Source organism: Aotus nancymaae, unplaced genomic scaffold (assembly GCF_030222135.1).
Source record: "Aotus nancymaae isolate 86718 unplaced genomic scaffold, 86718_ANA_hifiasm-v0.15.2.pri h1tg000018l, whole genome shotgun sequence".
Taxonomy (NCBI): domain Eukaryota; kingdom Metazoa; phylum Chordata; class Mammalia; order Primates; family Aotidae; genus Aotus; species Aotus nancymaae.
The window spans coordinates 13,570,161-13,589,475 of record NW_026988430.1 but is presented as its reverse complement, the minus strand read 5'-3'; the positions used below and the strand labels follow the sequence as shown (position 1 = coordinate 13,589,475).

The 19,315-nt window shown below is 42.9% G+C and overlaps 1 protein-coding gene across 3 annotated transcripts in view; it reads left to right on the top strand.

The window, feature by feature from the left end:
• The first annotated feature begins 1,947 nt into the window (after positions 1-1,947).
• ARHGAP44 (Rho GTPase activating protein 44) overlaps positions 1,948-19,315 on the top strand; it is a 203,132-nt gene continuing 185,764 nt past the window's right edge. For 2 of the 3 annotated variants that reach the window (XM_064378286.1, XM_064378287.1), the window contains exon 1: positions 1,963-2,031. In XM_064378286.1, coding sequence (XP_064234356.1) covers positions 1,979-2,031 — 53 coding nt within the window. In that variant the 5' untranslated portion in view covers positions 1,963-1,978. Of the gene's footprint in view, positions 2,032-19,315 lie in introns of all 3 variants that reach the window. The other variant, XM_064378288.1, reaches the window with a different exon arrangement.

The following is a 19,315-nucleotide window of genomic DNA, read 5'->3' as shown; positions in this document are numbered from 1 at the left end:
GTCCAATACAGTAGCCTTAAGCCACATGTGGCTCTTAAGCACTTTGAATGTGACTTGGGTGACTGAGGAACTAAATTTTGAATTTTAATTAATTTAAATTTCTACAACCACTTATGGCTAGGGGATACTATATTCAACAGTGAAGTTCTAGAAGTTACCAGAGATAGTGTTGCTAAAAGTCATACAGTGACCTTCATGTCTATTATTTAAACACACAAAAAACATGTTGTACTTTGCTTCTTTAAAAATCTCACAATGGAAACAATTTCACTTAATGTAGATGTCATATTGACATCATAGGTACACAGTTAGTTAAAAGCAAATAATGCCTTTGTTTATTCACTGGCTAGAGCTGTCTGACCTAATAAGCAGAGGCTAAATTCACAATTAATTAAAGATTTCATGTTCATTCAGCCAAGACATGCCTCAAACCATTTTTTGTTCAGCTGGCCAGCAAGATATTTAGAGCCATATTTAGGACATCTTGCAACTATAATCGACATATGCAAAATATCCCATTTCAAAGAAGATCCTTCCTTTATAAGATTAGCATTTCTGTTGTATGAATAGGATTTTTCTCTATATGCTAAGTATAATCATTTTGTAGTAAATGAATATGGCAATGTACTACATGAAAATTTATAAATTTTTGTAACTTGATTATTGGTAGTTTAACAAATAGTTCTCTTACTTGAGATCAGGTGGCACATTTCTCTGTTAGGGATGAGGAGAGAGAGGCTTGGAGAGGTAAAGCAATTTTCCCAAGGTTATGTAACAGGTATGTGGAATTCTGACACAGGAACTCCTATCTTGTTTAATCTAAAGTGCCTAGCATCCAATAATACTGCTCTTACTTGATATATAATGATAAAACCTTGATATTGATTCAATCACCTATCTTGTTCTAAGGATAGAGACTGAAGAAGCCACAACCCCTTTCAAGGAGCCAGCTGATGCCAATGGGATGCTGTGGTCCAGGACACTGGGATGGGAGGGTGGAGTGGGCGGGGTGCTACAGCTGATGCCCCTTGGTTTCCTGGTGGTGAAAGGGAAATGGAACGAGATATGAGACTGGCATCTAAGCCATTTTAAAAAGCTGTTTCAGACAGGTTGGGCCAGTAAACACAATGTCACTATCTATCTGAATTGGCTCTGGTTACCTATTGGGTTTGGTAAAAATAAAGAATCAGACTTCTGGGAGGCAAGCTGTGCCTGGTCCAAAATCTGCTGTCAGTTCCTGTGTTTCAAGCTGAACCCTGAACCTCACCATTAATCAGGTGACCTTATACAGTTTTATCAGCCATGTATGTGCTAGCATAAATCTCCCTTCTGTGAATTCAGAACACTGATGCCTCACATTCACTAAAAATACAATGAGAGACAGATGCTCACTTTCTTTATTTGCTGTTGTATTCTTGGTCCCACTTTGCCATTTTTAAAACAGGAAAACGTTTCCCTTACTCGAATGCTAAAGTGCAGAGCTGCTGGCGACGCAGTCTTCTCCCACCTCCGCTCTCCACTGTCCTTGCAAACTTTGGACAGAGGAAAAGGTGGGTACGGGGCGCGAAACTACAAGTCCCGGCATGCACGGCGCTCTCCGCACAGGCGCACGGGGACCGCCTGGCCAGCCGGCCAGCCAGCCTGCGGAGACTCCCGGGTCCCCGCGCTGGACTGGGACTGGGGGCAGGCAGCCCGGGCGGAGCGGGCCGGCGCCGAGGGCGGCCCCGGGCATTGCTCTGCCCCGGGCATTGCGCGGCGCGCGCGAGGGGGATGCGGCAGGAGGCGGCGCGGCGGGAGGAGGAGTAGGCGGCGGTGCCCTCGGGAGGGAGCTGCTCGCGGGCCAGACGGCTCCCGGAGGCCCCGCAGTGCCGCCGCCGTCGCCCGGGAGGCTCCGCGCAGGAGCCATGTAACCCTGCGGCGGGCTCCGGGCTGCTCCGTCCTTCCCCAGCTCCCGGGCTAGCGCGGCAGCCGGGCCACGATGAAGAAGCAGTTCAATCGCATGCGCCAGCTGGCCAACCAGACGGTGGGCAGGTAGGTCACCCGCGGGCACCGGGGCCGGTGCGCGCCCGCGAGGCTGCATCCGCCGGGGCGCGCAGGTGATGGAGCCCGCCCGGCCTCCTGTCCTCCTTCCTTCCCTCCCCGCAGTCCCTTCCCTGAGCCAGCTCCCCGCAGGCGCCGCTGGCGGGCGCGACCCCCTCCTCCCTGAACTTCCCAGACCCCGGAGCCCTTGTCTCCCGCCGCCTTCTGCTCTGGGCTCCGGTTGCCAAGCGCCAAGTGTGACGCATCCTTTACCTGCGTCCCCGGCTGCCCCTTCGCTTCGTCCTCCCTGCCTTTCCTCGGACTCCCTGCTCCCTCTGGCCGGGTATCCTCCTGGAAACAGGTGTTTGCTCTGATTGTGCTGGAGGCAGCCGAACCGCAGTCGGTCTCCGGAGATCTCTTCCCTCCCCTCCCCTGCGCCGAGTTCAGGGCTGCTCCCGGGTCCAGGGAAAGTGCTGGGCCTGGTCGGCCTGCCCCTCCCGCCGCGTTCGTTTTCTGCGAGTATGACTGTATGAGGTTCTGGATCACTTTCCCGGCCGGGTTTCCTGAGGCGTTTGGCGGGGGGAAAGGATGAGTGGTGGGAGAGGAAGGAAGATACTGGTGGAATGGCGTTGCTGCCTGCTTGGTGTTAAAGACTGATTTCAGTGGAGGGAGGGAGGCTGCAAAAAGGAGGCCCAAGTCCTTAGGAAGATGAGATAAGCCGAGAATCGCAGCCAGGTAGGGGAAGGGGACAGAGGCCCCACAGTCTGAAGAGTAAGGTCTGGGGAAACCGCAGGACCCCGCCTGCTGCCATCACGGTGAAAATGGGCTACATCTGGACTCCAGGAGCGGCTCTGCGGGGTGCCAACATCTATTAAGGTTACATAAAAATCCTGGTGGTTCTCTCTCAAGACTAGACATTCTTTGAACACAGGATCGTTAGGTAGAGGGGATTTTTCCTGGAACCCTTGCTCCTGGGGAGGGATTTCCGTTGCTGTGGTGGCAAAGGAATTCAGGTGTGCAGCTCTAAAGCAATCAGAAAGCAAAGAATCCGGCCTTGGGTGCAGTTCAAATGCAAGCCCCACACATCTAGGGCTCTCCACTAGGTTTACCAAGAAACCGAATACCTTTCTTGGGTGGGAAGTGGAGCCTGCACTGACACCTGGTAGGATGGGGGTGGGGACATCCCTGGGGAATAGAGGACATCTAAACTCCCATCTAAGCATACTGCCCTAGTTACAGTGGGCATTTGAGGGCAGGGATGCGGTGCCTTCTTATGCTTCCAGGGACTCCAGATGGTTTCCAAGTAACAATGTCTAAAATTGACTTGGATTCATTTTTCCTTCCCAAACACATGTGCTTTAACATGAGGGGGAATTTATGAATAGCAGAGTCAGATTAGCCCAGATTTCTGGCATGGTATTGCCACAGATATAGCCTCACGTGGACTGCCTTTTGATGTGTTGGATGCCGAGATAGTGTTTCCTGGTATTGGTTGTTTAGCCTGGCAGTCAAGCCGACGCGTCTTTCATGTCTTGGCTTCTTCATCACCCTGCAGGCGGGCATTGGGCGTCACCTCAGACCAGCCAAGTGACCAGGAGGCCCCTCACACTAGACTTGGGTTGCCGGTTTCTCTTGGTCTTGGGGTTTCTGTGCAGCGCTAGAATCCAAATGTTCAGAACTTTTTTATGCCTCCTCCCTGGCTTTCCTGAAACACAATTCTTCTTTTTTTAGGACTTATTTTTAAATGGGGGAGATTTTTGTGCCATGGCATCATATCTTATTTTTCAGCCTCATTCATGGAGGGAATGAAAAATGGTGAGAGGAGGTTGGATTTCAGAAAAAGTGGTCTTATGTATTGAGAGCACGTCCTTGGAAGTCCAAGCAGCTGGTCACCAAGAGGTCCTTTCCTTTTCTTTGTTGGGACTCTGGTAGATGTTGGCATATGGATGAATTCTGCCTCTTTCTCCGTTGGTAGCCATTGTGTGGTGCACTGGACCAGGTGAGGGCCAGCCTATATCTCTTTTGATGAAATCCAGAGCAAACCTTTTAAAGCAAAAACCAGTTCATGGTACCTTGCTGCTGAAAAGCTTCCAGTGATACCTGATTGCACTTAGCCTCTCACATCTTGCCAGGGTCCTACAGGACCATCCTTGGTTGGCCTTTTTTCTTAACTCTTTTTCTCCCCATTCTCATCTCTTCTACTCTCTCCACATTCATGGAGCTCTAGCCACGTGGCCTTTCTTGCCCCCAAAGCACTGAGCTCATTTCCATTTTGAGGGTTTTGTTTTTGCTGTTTTCTCTCTGTTTTTTTTTTTTTTTTTTTTTTTTTTTTTGCCTGGCTGAGGATGTCCTCCTTCCAAGTAGCTTTTTCTCATCATTTCAGTCTTGGTTCCAAGGACTTCAAGAGGCCCTTCCTCCCCTATTTACCTCCAGCTCATCATTGTTCCATTTCTGGACAGCACTCATCACTGATTGAAATGCTTTTATTTTTTATTATCTTGTCTGTCTGCTTCCAGTAGAATATATTGATTGCTGTCGTATGCCTGTGTAGATAGCACACTGCCGTTTAGTCTACTGACTCTCAATCGATGTTTATTGCTGAGATTAAAACAGTTTACCCCAGGGCCCGTGAGGGTTGGCCAGAGGAGCAGCATCTCCTCTATTATTGAGAATGTTTTGAGTCATGATCCTATGAGTATTGGAGTAAAAGAGTCCGTGGTTGCTTGTTAATTTCTTAAATCAGTAGAAGCACATAGGATTGGAATTTGGACTTCAGGTGTGCAGTTATAAAGCGCTTGATTTTTATCTTTGTGGTTTTCTGAAGTTTTCCTCTTTCTGAGGGAGGACTAAGAGATGGACCTGAGAGTTGCTCTTCCTCATGGCTCACCTTCCCTAAGTTGCAGGTTCTGGAGTGAATATAAAACTTTAAGTCATTTTAACAATGTAGGAGTTGCCCTACTTAAACATACTCCGTTGGGTTACTAGTACTTTCTCTTGAAGTGCTTACATCCAAGGCATATTGAGGGCGTCAGCAACTATGAAAGATTTGCTAAAACCCATTGTATTTAACTGAGGAAAGTCGCAGCTCCTCCTTGGTCTGCTTCCCCAGTCTGCACATGTTCTTTCTGCTTTGAAATTTCTTCTTTCTGTTCCTTTGCTTCAGTCTGTCCTTTGGGAAGCACTCTCTGGTCACTGTGTCCCTCATGGTTAGGACCACAGGCTTTCCACTGGGGCAGGTTTAGTTTGTTGCTGACTATGGAATCCTGAGTTTAATTCTCTGCACATTAATTTTCTTCTTTGCAAAATGGGAGTAATCAGGATTGCACTGTGGTAATGTGGTATCTGCAGTGCTGATAACATGAGATAACCTCTGAAAAGTACCTAGCAGTGCTCAGCACTAGGAAATGCTTAAGAAATAACTAGCTACAAGTATCTCTGGGCAAATGTTATGACTGTTATTGAATTATATGCCCTGTGGCATGTGTATGTTTATTAGATGCTGCTGTGTGCCAGATACTGCTCTGGTTCAGGGAGTATGCAATACAGGGCAAAGAAAGTTGCTGTTCGCTTGGAACCTGCATTCTAAAAGCATGCTATGGTTATAATGATTCACTTGTATTATAATTTTTATCTTTTGTCATTTACTTTCCCTACTGACTTGAAACTCTTTGGGGGCAGGGACAACTGCCCTAATGCTGCGCTGTGTAGTAGTAGGTCCTCTGCATTTCTTTGGCAATGGAATGAGTAAGTGAACAAAAGATCCATGTGCTGTAGATAGAGGAGTCTTATGAAGTAGTTAAAAAATGGGGAAAGCTCCTGTTAGCATGCTTCTTTAATGTCATGATGGTGTTCAGAGGAGAGAGGAACAGCTGCCCTGCTGGGCATTGGAAGGATAGAGCAAGATTTAAGGGAGAATTTAGTTCATGCCTGATTGATGGCATCATTTTTCTTTTTACCTTCAAGAGAGTCTAGTAGTTGCTGGAGTGAGAAGTATACTGAGAGGCACAGAGTGTTTTTCTTGGAAGTGACATTTGGTTTGTATTGGGTGGAGCAAAGCCCTGAGCTAAGATTTGGCACCCAAGAGAACCCAAAAAGAGAAAGAAAATGGAAGAAGTAATGACACCTTGATTTGGTGAAAAGGACTTTTTTTTTTCCAGTCTGCACAATGGGTTCATAGTGGCCCCAGCCTCAGAGGGCTGTCATGAGGTTGGAGGGGGCCTGGTCCACTGAAGTGCTCAACAAATGGTTGAGATGGTTCATTGTCACTTTTCTCCAACTCCCATTCAGTCTTTCAAAAATAATGTTGGCCTCCTAAGTAGAAAAGGATTCTTAGAAATGATTTCAACAGCTACTGCCCAGTGATGGTCCAAGTGTGGTTTGTGCTCTTGTTTAAAATGGGTGATGTTTAAAGTATCTCAGAGGGCAGGTATGGTGGCTCACACCTGTAATCCCAGCACTTTGGGAGGCCGAGATGGGTGGATCACCTGAGGTCGGGAGTTCGAGACGAGCCTGGCCAACATGGTGAAACCCCATCTCTACTAAAAATACAAAAAAAATTAGCCAGGCATGGTGGTGCACACCTATAATTGCAGCTACTCCGGAGGCTGAGGCAGGAGAATTTCTTGAACCTGGGAGGTGGAGGTTGCGGTGAGCCGAGATGGCACCACTGCACTTCAGCCTGGGTGACAGTGAGACTATGTCTCAAACAAACAAACAAATAAATAAATAAAGTGTCTGAGAGTAGGTGAGGAGCTGTAGGGGTGTGGGAAGGAGAAAGCTGTTGGTTCGGATTTAATTGTATGGATTTAGAGGCTATGAGTTGGGGGTGAAGACGAAGTTTTGTCTCTGGAGCCCTGTTTTCTATTCCTCGACTGCTTTGCATATACTGCAAAGCCGGCTTGGTTTCTGGTACACAGCTTTGCAAGTATCATTGCTGCTGTGCAGCTCTTGGAACTCAGCTGCAGAGGCCCAGGCATGAACCAGGGGTGGGGAGCTTGAGAGCTGGGTGCTGAGGCCGCAGCAGCCTCTAGGCGCACTGGTGCTGCAGACATTTTTATTTGGACCAAAGCTGCCAAAGTCAGTGAGGATCTTTTCCTTGAAGTCGTCTCGGAGACACTGCCCTGCCCTGTAGTAGCCCTTCTAAGAGCCATGACCCAATCAATAGGACGTTAGGGAAAAATCAGAACCAATTCCAAATTTGGCATTGGACTGCTTTCTTTGTTCCTTCCCTTCTATTTCCTTTACTGTGAATTAGACCTGTCAGACCAACACAGGCTTTGCCGTGGGCTTCCTGTTAGCCCAGCAGGGCTGGGCAGACCCAAACCTGTCCCCCAAGGAGTGCTGTGCACGTCGAATGGGTCTCAGAGCAAAGTTCTTCATTAGAGTTTTATGGAAGCCCAGCTCTTACTGCCTGTTGTGCTGTATATCTGTGAGAGATACCAGACCCACTGATTTCTGGGCTAGCAAATCTGGGGAGAATATTCTTTGCTCTTATCTTCTAAGATCCTTACTTTGTGGGTCTGCTGGGTTTCACCTTCTGCTGAGCTGTCCTCAGCAGTCAGTCTGAAGCTGCCTGGATTTCCTGTAGAATTCTGTTATCCCAGACCTGCAAGTCATTGTGAGGAAGCCATTCTCTTAAATAGCAATTAATCATTTTCCTTCCCATTTTGTCTCCATCAAAGAAATTTATCAGTGATTTTTTTTAATGATGGGCAATAAGGACCATTTGTTTTTCCTCTGGAGAAAGTGAATCAGTAGCCATATGAATATACTGGTAATTTATGGTCTCATTCCTTTTAGAGGGGATTAGTAAGTATCCCTTTTATTAATAAGAGCAGATTATTTCAAATGCTATTTGATAAAGACAGCAAATAATAAAATTATGCTTCAGCTCTGTATGGATGTAGTTGTGGATCAGACAGGAGGTTGAGGAGGGAGTCAGAGAGTCAGGGCTCTTCCCTTTGGTGCGGGGCATCCAATTGAGCTGGCACCTGGAACTCCACCGCCTTCGGGAAGCTTGTGGCTGTCTAGCAATTTCAAACTCTTCTTTCTGTCCAGGAAGCAGATGTTTTGCTTTCATTTTCCAACTTTAGAGCTTATTTTTAGAATAAATGTTTATTTTCCCACAGAATTCAATTTACTTTTTTTAACCTTCATTTTGGTTATATAAGTAATATTTGTTTATGGTAGAAAAATCATAAACTTATGGATGGGCAAAAAGGAAAACAAAATCACCTATAATCTCATTACCCAGAGGCCATAGTTAATATTTTGGATATAGTCTTTCAGTTTTTGATAGGTATATATATACATTCTTTAAAAATAATAGAGACTATACTCTGTATACTGTTTTGTAACCTGTTTTTTTCTTCATATTATATCTTGAATATGATCCCATGTCAATAACTGTTTATCCCCAGCATAATTTTTCAAGGCTATACAATATTCCACTATAGTTAACTCATTTTCTTTTGCTACTCACTTAGTGAATACTTCTCATGAATTTAGTTTCTTAGGATGAAGTCTTAAAAGTGTAATTGCTATGTCAAAGAATATATGAATTTTTAAGGCTGTGACTGCATATTATACACACACACACACTCACGCACTACTTTCACCGCATCCTTGGACTCCTGTGTTCAAGCGATCCTCCAGCCTCAGCCTCCCTAAGTGCAGGGATCATGGTGTGTGACACCGCACCTGGCACCCCCCTTTTAATTTCTAGTGAAGTTGAACATTTTTAAAGTTCTCTTGACATTAGTTGCCTTTTCCAAATTGCCTGCATATGTCTTTGCCCCATTTTTCTAAAGTTATGTTCACAATTGTTTTCTTATTTATGTTAAGGTAATTTTTAATATGTTAAGCGTGTATGCCACACACATCTCCCTACAGGTTTTAAAAATTTCTGTGGTATGTCCTTTTTTTTTTGGCCATATATAAATTTAACATTTTGTGATCTTAAGTCCATTGATTTGTGGTTTGTTCTTCAATGTTATGTTTGGGAATACTTTGCCCAGACACAGATTATATAAATATGCATAATTATTACTATTTATAATAATTTCATTTTACCTTCAGATCTCTAATATGTCAGTCACTGATTTTGATGTATGACATGGCTTAGGTATAATACTTAGGTTTTTTTAAAAAAATTGATTACCCTGCTATTAAATTGAATAGTGTAATTCATACTCATCATATTGAAATAGAAGTATCATCATCATTATGTACTAAAAAATTTCATGTAATTTTATCTTTTTTTCTTTAGGATTTCTAGTTTGTTTTCTTGTCTGTTGGTTCTGGCAGAAATTTAAGATAGGTTCAGCTATCCAGATAAGGAAAAGGTGGCTTAATCCTTATCATGAGACCCCATCCATTGGGTGGGAGTGGAGTCAGGTTGGACCCCTCAGCTCAGCTTCAACCAGGCCCATTCCTTGGTCTTTAGAGCTCAACAGCCTTTGCCTAAGGATCTTGCTGAGTCTTACCCACAGTTAACCTCCAAAGTGCTCCATTATGAAAGAAAGTTGATCAGTTTTCTTGACAGTGCTCATTTATTTATTGTCTGTCAGTATTACTTTTTAAAAGTTATATTAAGATGGAGAAAAATGGACATTTTTACAATATTGAGTATCATGAGAATTCTTCTCATCTGGGAATAGGTTATGTTTATTTAAGTCTGTTTATAATCCTGTAAAGTAGTTTTTGTCCATTTTGCTCCTATACAATTTTGCTTTTACTTGTAGATAATTTGTCGGTGTTGTTACTGAAGCTTCAGTGATTTGAATCTTTTGTTAAATTATGTGTTTTTTCTTACTCTACTCTTTGTTGGTGGAATGTAGAAAAGTTGTTGATTTTTATGTAATTATCTTAACAGCCACCTTCATGAACTATCTCATTACTTTTAAATGCTTTTTTTTTTTTAAATTGAGTCTGGGGGATTTTCCAGGTAGACAGTTGTATCTTTTACAAATAATAATTTTGTATTTTCCTCTCCAGTGTTTATACTTATTTTCTCATCTAATTTGCATTGTCTAGGACATGTAGAACAGTGTTAAAATATTGTGGCAATATGTGGGCATTCATGTTTTATTAACCTCAATTAAAATGCATGATGATTGGTGTAAGATTTTGTTTTTTAATTATGCTACATATTGCATAGTTTTATTATTTTGCTTGGAGATTTTCATTGACATCAAAGTTAAATTTGATTTATCATGGCCTTTGCAGACAATCACAATGTGTTTTTTTCTTTCATTTTAATATCACTCAATAATTTATTGCATATATATCTATTGGGCGCTCCTATGTTCCAGGCATCATTGATACATCAATGATAGAGTCAGCACCCAGGAGGGTCTTGTGTTTTGGGTGTTGAACCTTGATAGATTTTCAAATATTGAACTCTCCTTGCTTTCCTGCAATTAATCTTGACTAGGGTGTGTTCATTTTTTTTCTATACTTCTTGATTTAATTTATTATTTTATTTAGGATGTTGGCATTCACCATTCATAAATGAAAGCATTTGAATTTTTTTCCCCCGTGTCTGTCATGTTTTGTTAATTGTGTAAAATGAGTTGTCTGACGTTCTTTTTGTTCCTATGGAATGATAAGATAGAGAAGTACTCATTCTTTGAAGATAGAAACAACTTTCCAAGGATGTTTTCTAGATGTAGTTCTTTGACAGTTTCCCAGATTTCTTGAATGGTTATTGGACTATTCATGTTGTCTATCTTTTCTTTTCTTTTTTTTTTTTTTTTTGAGACGGAGTCTCGTTCTTGTTACCCAGGCTGGAGTGCAATGGCGCGATCTCGGCTCACCGCAACCTCCGCCTCCTGGGTTCAGGCAATTCTCCTGCCTCAGCCTCCCGAGTAGCTGCAATTACAGGCATGTGCCACCATGCCGAGCTAATTTTTTTGTATTTTTAGTAGAGACGGGGTTTCACCATGTTGACCAGGATGGTCTAGATCTCTTGACCTCGTGATCCACCCGCCTCGGCCTCCCAAAGTGCTGGGATTACAGTCTATCTTTTCTTGAGTCACTTTGAATAACATATATTTGATAGCAAAGCATTCATTATATTATGATTTTAAAATTAATTAGTCTCTTTTTGAGTATATAATTGTGTTTCCATTGTGATTACTAATTTACACTTTTCTTTTTCCCTATGAAAAGTTTTGCCGCAGAGGAAGTCTCTCCCTACCCCAGTCAGCATTTAGGTTTGGGCTGTTCTCATTTAGATTTCTTTCTCATTAGCTTTTGATCAGCTTGTATGTTTTCTACTAAACTCTGCTTTGTTTCAGATGTTTTTCCTCCTGATTTCCCTGGGTTTACTTTGTTCTTTTCCCAGTCTTCCGTCTTCCATGTTATATAAGGATAGGCTAGGCTCTGCTGTGATAACATATGAGCCCTAGACTTTCAGGGGCTTAACACAGAAAAAGCTTACTTTAAGCTCATGTGAATGTGATGTGAGTCAGGAGGACTCCCATGAACAGCTCTCCTGCTCTGTGCATGATTCTGGAATCTAGTCTATCCATTTTCCCCTCCACCCCAATATCTCAGTATGTGGTTTTCAGTCAGTGCTAAAGGTAAAGAGAGAATATAGAAGGGGTATACTGGCTCTTAGATGGGCCTGGAATTCACAAACGTCACTTATGTTCAGTTTTCATGGGCCAGTATTAGTCCCCTGGATGTGACTGGAGACAGGGAACCTGTACCCCTGTCGAATCTCCAGCGGTCTTCTTTCTCACCACTTCCACTGCATGTGACTGTCTTTTGAATCCTCAGTTCTCTCTGCTCTGCCGTACCCTCCGATATGTTTAGGTATGAGAAGGTCATTCATTGTCTCCATCACAGGAGAGTGGCTATAGATTCTCATCATCCTCCAGAATAATTGGTCAGCTCCTTCAGAGGGGAGCACCTTGAGGACAGCAAACTTTTGCTAATATTCTGATGACAAAATTATTATTATTATTATTTTTTGAGATGAAGTCTCACTCTTGTTGCCTAGGCCGGAGTGCAATGGCAGGATTTCAGCTCACTGCAACCTCCACCTCCTGGGTTCCAGCTGTTCTCCTGCCTCAGCCTCCCGAGTAGCTGGGATTACAGTGTGCACCACCATGCCCAGCTAATTTTTGTATTTTTAGTAGCAACAAGGTTTCACCATGTTGGTCAGGCTGGTCTCAAACTCCTGACCTCAGGCGATCCACCCGCCTTGGCCTCCCAAAGTGCTGGGATTATGGGCGTGAGCCACTGTGCCTGGCCTAACAAAAGTAATTTTTTATTTTAAGCCCTTTCTGCAATGGGGAGAGGAATAATGAAGAGAACAGAAATTATCCTACTGTGCTAGAATGGCACCTACTGTATGGGATTATTGTCGAGGTTGAGTAAGAGAATAAATATAATATCCTTGGAATAACCCCTGGTTATAATAATCACTCAATACAGGACAGTTATTACCACTATTCCTTGCTGTGCTGAAAGTGTCTTTGACGTGAATATTTTGTTGCATTTATATTCCTTATTTCTTGAAAATTACACCTGGAAATTGATACCCGTTTGTCTTCTTTTCCCAAATCAAACCCAGTTTTTCTGTATTTAGCCAAGAGCATGCCTGAAGACAGTAGCTTGAGGTATCAGTAATTGTAATGGCTTCACTCACCGAATGTCCATTGTACCTAATAATTATTATATCACTCAATTTAAGTCTAGGTTAAGCTGCTGTAACAAAAGCTCCCAAATCTCAGCTGCTTACAGCACTGGCCAGTGTGGGGTTGGAGGCAGCTTTCTGAGACCCAGGCTGCTGTGGGCTCAGTTCCACATATGGCTCAATGATGGCAGAGGCAGTAAATTAGGATGTGATAAGTTATATTTATTTCTTGGCTCTGAGTATTTCTTCTGGAAATGACATCTGCCCCTTCTACTCTCAAAGTAGAGGCCAATCCTAATACGGGCCCAAAGGAATAGAGCCCCAGAAGCCACATCTGTGTCATCTGTTGCCAAGAACTGGGCTATGTAATTTATAAGCATTATTTTAATTCACTCATTGCAACATCTATGTATTGGGTGCTATTTACAGCCCCATTTCACAGATGGGGTAATAGAGGCTAAAAGGGGCAGAACCAGATTTGAACCAGGGCCTGAGTAGGTCAATCATAGACAAATGCCTCTCGTGCTCCTCTCTCCCTAATCTTGTTATTTCTGCTGCCTCAGAGTCCCTCAGTTACTTCAGTTTAGGTGGTTTTAGAAATGCTAATTAACTGCTCCTGACTTGAATAAAAATAAAAATGTCACATTCATTTAAGATAATTGAGTATCTTGCATCTACCCATAACCACAAGGAGCATAAAGTGAAATTTCTGCCAATAGAAGATTCTTTCACTTTGTTTTTTATTGCAATTTCAGCAGAAAAGGTAAGAGAAAGTTCTTTGTAGCTCTATGCTGAGAGACCGCAGTTTATCTGCAAAAGCCCCTACAGTCTCCTATGCAACACATTAACCAAACAAGGACCTGAAAACGCACAGTCTAAGAAAGAAATGTGAAAAGTGGGCAGAGCTTTTAGCACTGGGAATCTCATGCACACTGTTGACTTTGAAGATGCGAGGGCACACTGGCTTGGTTTTCACAGATGCTATTTAAGTGTGTCCTCTGACGGACACTTGTGTGGTATGGCACTGGCCTTCCTGTTTAATCTTCCCAACAACTCTAAGAGTAGGTTCTGGTGTTTCCCCCATTTTCTACACAAGTCTAAGAGCAGGTGAGTGAGTTCTTGCTGCTGGTTGCACAGTTGGTGAGGGGAGTGGTTTGGGATCTGCTTCCAGAAATGCTGGCTCTGACACTGATCTTTTTCATCATGGTACTTTAATGACTCTGCAGTTGGGAAAGAAGCATAAAAAATTAAATGTGTAATATTAATGGAATGATTAGGTAAATCCTGGTACATTTACACAGTTGTAGCTATTTGTGTTTCTATGACATTCAAAAAATGTTTAAGAGCTGAGAGACATATTTACGATAAGAAAACAGGATATCTAAGTGCATACGGGGTTAAGATTGTACAGTATTTTTAAAAATGCATAGAAAAGACTGGAAGGAAATCAGGAAAGACTAGAAGATTAAGCATAAAGTTTTATCACTGGGTAGGATTATGAGTGATTTGATTTCTGCTGCTTATGCTTTTCTTTAACTTCCAAATTCCTTAAAATAAATTTGTATTTTATTGAAGAGAAAAAAGCTTCCAGGACTCAAAGTAGACAACTGTAGTCAAAATTTTCTTAGAATGATATTTTATTTTTACTCTAGGGCCCAAAAAGTCTAAGTAGAAATAATTGCAAGTTGCCTTGACTCCTGCTTTTAAATGTGAGAACTCTCTTATCTTTAATGCTCTGGAAGGGGCATGATGTCAGATCTCATTTTCCAGGATAAAATAGTCTGTCATTAGAAAATGATATGCTAATAGCCTTTTAGATCTCTGCTACTAATTGTAAAGACATAACTTTTTGAGACTTGGTCTGCATGGCACGTAGCTGAAATCTACTGGATCTCCCATGATCAGTTAGGGCTCTCTGGGTGCAGCAGCAGAAATGGACTCTAGCTAATTTTAGCCAAAAAGGAATTTTTGGAAGGGTGGGGATGGTTAAAAAATCAAAGAGAAGAGCTGGACAGTGCAGCCTGGGAGTGACCACAGACTGTCCCTGCTGCAAGACAACAGGACAGCCTCGTCAGAGGCCACTGGCAAACGGGCTGCTTCAAAATTGTTTTCTGTCATTGGGTCACTCAGGTGATTCACATAAGACAGTTTAGTTGGTTAAGTCTGATCTTCCCTTGGAAGCAATGAGAGAGCAGGAATTCTTTTGATTGACAGTCCACAGTGACAGCAGTGGGGAGAGGCAGAAAGCAAAAGGAAAATCAGAGTCTTGCCCCAAGGACAGGGAAGGGATGATGCTGTTTAACATATCCATTTGTTGACCATGCTTTTTAATCAGTGACATCAAAGACCCCACCTTGATCAATTTGCCAGGGTTCTACGTACTGATTTAGAGTGTTTCCCAGCATTCAAAGAAGTTCATTTTTGTTTCTTTTTTTGGGACGAAGTCTCCCTCTGTCGCCCAGGCGGGAGTGCAGTGGTGCAATCTCAGTTCACTGCAAGCTCTGCCTCCCGGGTTCAGGTGATTCTTGTGCCTCAGCCTCCCAGATAGCTGGGACTACAGGCATGTGCCACCATGCCTGGCTAATTTTTGTATTTTTTGTAGAGATGGGGTCTCACTATGTTGGCCAGGCTGGTCTTGAACTCTTGACCTCAAGTGATCTGCTTGCCTCAGCCTTCTTAAGTGCTGGGATTACAAGCGTGAGCCATCACGCCTGGCCTCAAAGAAGTCCATTTTTATCTTGTACCTATCCAGTTGGCTCCCATGAATCTATCCCTGAAGTATATTTCATCCGTTTCTCCTTTTTAATTTATTTAAATTTTATTTTAGAGACAGTGTCTCATTCTGTTGCCCAGGCTGGAATGCAGTGGTGTGGTCATAGCTCGCTGTATCCTCGACTTCCTGGGCTTAAGTGATCCTCCCATTTAGGCCTCTTGCTTTTTAAATTTCTGTATCTTAATTATAGTCTGCTTCTCTAGCCTTGCCTTTTGCAGGGACTCCTTTCCTTGTATTCTTGCTCTGAATCTCTTCTCCCTGTGACTTCCTGCAACACAGACCAGACCATATGTCTGAATACATGGAGTGAAGAATGTAATTTTCCTTCTTTTTCAAGTTTTGTTCTGTGGGGGAAAAAACATCCTAGCACTGTTGGAAATACTGCATACTATAAATTTATCTTAGAAATTTACAGTCTATATTTGTATTTAAGGCTCTAAGAAGTTCTGCAGTTAAGAAAACTCGTGATCATTTGTATCTCTTGGATTGCTTTCGGTTATAATAACAGATGTCATAATTCAAAGTGGCTTAAACAATAAGGGAACTTTTATTCCAATGATAGGGCATCCAAAGATAGGAAGAGTCCAGGTACCTTGTGATGAGGTCACTTGCTGTCTTTCTCTCCATTTTCCTTTGCTTTGCCTTCATCTGTGTTTTGGCCTTTTTCACCATCAAAATACATTAATGGGTGCTTGCGGCAATTAAGGTGATTCGATTCCATGTTCACAAACCAAAGAGGAGACAAAGGAGCAGCACAAATGGTCCTGATTATGGAATAAGAACACTTTGCTCTAGTCTAGGCCAATTTATTTAACACGTTTCCTACTGACCATTAACACGTGCTGGAGAGAGGGGTTGCAGAGGACTGATGGCACCCATGCTTCTGTCTTTGAAGCCATCACTGGCAGGGAAAGTAGGATTATGAAGACTGGCTTAGATTCATCAAGACCCCATCTGCAGTTGAAGGTAGGGGAAGCCTCCCCTAAGTCAGGAGACCTTCATGGCGGAGGGATGGATATCCTGGGCAAATCAGAGTTCTCATGGGAAGGAAGGAGGAGGAAAGCATTCAAGTAAGCAGCTAACACTATCCGCTGTGACTTGATTTAACCCAGCCTTTTGAGCATGAATAGTATTTCTCGTGGGATACTCATTCTTCAAACTAGAGTTTGTAGGATGTGTCATGGAAATTGTTCTTCAGTGAAGTTCAGGTATTCCCCTTTAGCATTCAACACTTTGACCTTTGATCAAGCTGTTGCCTCCCCTTTCCATTTATCAAAACTGTTCTTTCAGATTCAAGAAAGAATCTGCTGGTTCACACTGAGGTATAAAACTTGGTGTATTGGGGACAGGCGTGGTTGCTTGTGCCTGTAATCCTAGCACTTTGGGAGGCTGAGGAGGGCGGATTGCCTGAGCTCAGGGGTTCGAGACCAGCTTGGGCAACACGGTGAAACCCCATCTCTACTAAAATACAAAAAAAATTAGCCAGGCATGGCAGTGTGCACCTGTAGTCCCATCTGCTCAGGAGGCTGAGGCAGAAGAATTGCTTGAACCCGGGAGGCGGAGGTTGCGGTGAGCTGAGATTGCGCCACTGCAGTCCAGCCTGGGTGACCGAGTGAGACTCTGTCTCAAAAAAAAAAAAAACTTGGTATATTGTATTCTAATTATACTTCTGCACACACCTGTCTCTGGTACTAGTCTATAAATCTCCAGCATGGTATCTGGAATGTAGATGCAGAAGAGACTTAAGAACTGTTTATCAAATTCATTCTCAGAGTGCAGTTCAGACATCCCCCGTTCCTAGCCTCTCCCCGTGATTGTTTCTTTCTTTCTGCTTCCACAGCACTCTGCTCGTTTTCTTACACCACTTATTTTTTCCTGCCTTGATTTTTAGTTGCTGTCAGTTCTGTTTTCCTTACTCAACTAGAAGCTGTGTGTCTTTGCAGGCATTGGGGTTTCCTCATCTCTGTGTCCTGACTGTGTTGTCCACAGTGCTTTGCAAACAGCAGAAGCAGGTCTTTATCAAGCCTGTGAAGAAGACACTGTATGTGCTGCTCTAAAATGTGTCAAAGATGGATATTTGTATGGCCACTAGATTGAGGTTTTCCTTGCTAAATATGTTTCTGTTGGCTTAGAGTCATAACTTCATAGTCTCCAAGATTTTTCTGTACTAACAAGAATCTGACTTTGGCATTAGAATTATTAATAGTTCTTAGTATAGTATATTTATCTCCAAAGCATTCTCAAGCCATACCTATGAATTGCATAGTCTCATATGCTAAGAGGAGTGTGTAAGACAGGGTAGCTTATTGAGTACAGATGTCCTTCATTGAACAGGTATTTGTGGACTGCTGAACTCTCCCAGCTTGGGTCTCTGCAAAGGAGTTACTGAGAATAACATGCACCATGTTTTTAAGGGAGTGCTGTTAGCCTCAGTACCTGTGGAAGGGAGTGAAAGGAAGCAGGACTAGGCAGAGGGAGTTGAGCTGTGATACAGTCTCCACAGAGGTCTCAGCTGGTTCCATGTTAGGGGTGAATTCAGAGTTATCCTGAGTTGGGAAGAAGGGAACTGAGGCTTTTTACCTCTTAGTCATTGCATGTAGGCTTCCCTTGAAAGGTGGCGTGACCTTCAGCAGAGGCAGTGGCAAAGGGCAGATGACCAAGGGTGGTCATCTGACAGCATTTCTACCTAGCAGTGGGGGAATAAGTCCTTCATTCCTGTAGGGGAATCTGGTGTCCACTCTATCTTCTATGTTCTGAGTCCTCTGATAGAATTATGAGGGTGGTTAGAAAGCAATTAAATGAGCCATTAAAATAGAGGTGGTATCTTTGATGGTAGCTGAGATGTTCATGGCATGATGAATATAATTGAGTTTGGCTATAGTGGGGGGTTGGAAGAAAGTCCTAGAACTGAGACCTGAAGGAGGAAGCATGTTAGCAGGCTAAGAAAAGTGGGAATGGCAGGTGTGATTGCCAAGGGATATAGAATGTGGCTCTTTCAAGAAAGTAAAATAAATTATTTATGTCTGAAATATCACTGGGAGTTGGGGTGAGGCTTGCAAATAGGATGACCATCTCATGTATTATACAAACTGTGACCATTTCGGAGAGTGATTGTGTAATAATGCTGGAGATGGCAGGTGAAAACCTGGGCAAATTGTATGGTCACCCTACTTATAAGACATGGTTATGCAGATTTGCATTCCATCTGAGAACCAATGGTAAATTACTGAGTGGCCATTTGACCTCTCTCCATAGTTTTTGGTTATGAATATGGATTCTGATAGCAGACTCCCATAGATGCATATTTTGGCTCTATCACTTACTAGTTATAAAACCATAGACAAGACAAAGAGTTTTAATTGACTCACAGTTCCACATGGCTGGGGAGGCCTCATAATCATGGCAGAAGGCAAAGGAGAAGCAGAGGCACGTCTTACATGGCGGCAAACAAGAGAGTATGTGCAGGGGAGCTCCTCTTTATAAAAGCCTATATGGTTTTGTCAGCCTCAATTTTCTTATCTGTAAAGTGCAGATAACAATAATTCTATCTTATGTTCAAAGATAAACTCAGGCACATTTAAATTTTCATGACTTTATTTGAGCATTTAGGGTTTCATGAATTGGGTAGCACCAGACCACCAGTGGTTCAGGGTTTTATTGAGGAGGGTAAGGGGGAAACTTTTACAAGGTGTCATGGAAGCAAAACAAAAAATATTTGATTGAAGTGGAAAGTCTGGTTAGAGGTAAGTTTCTGTTTCTTGCTTGGTAAAGTCTCTAGTTGGAGGTTAGTTCATGGTTTCAGATTGGTTAAGCTTGAGTTTCATTGTGCAGTTTATACTGGGTTGAGTTTCAGTTTGCTTACATAGGAACCCAAGGCA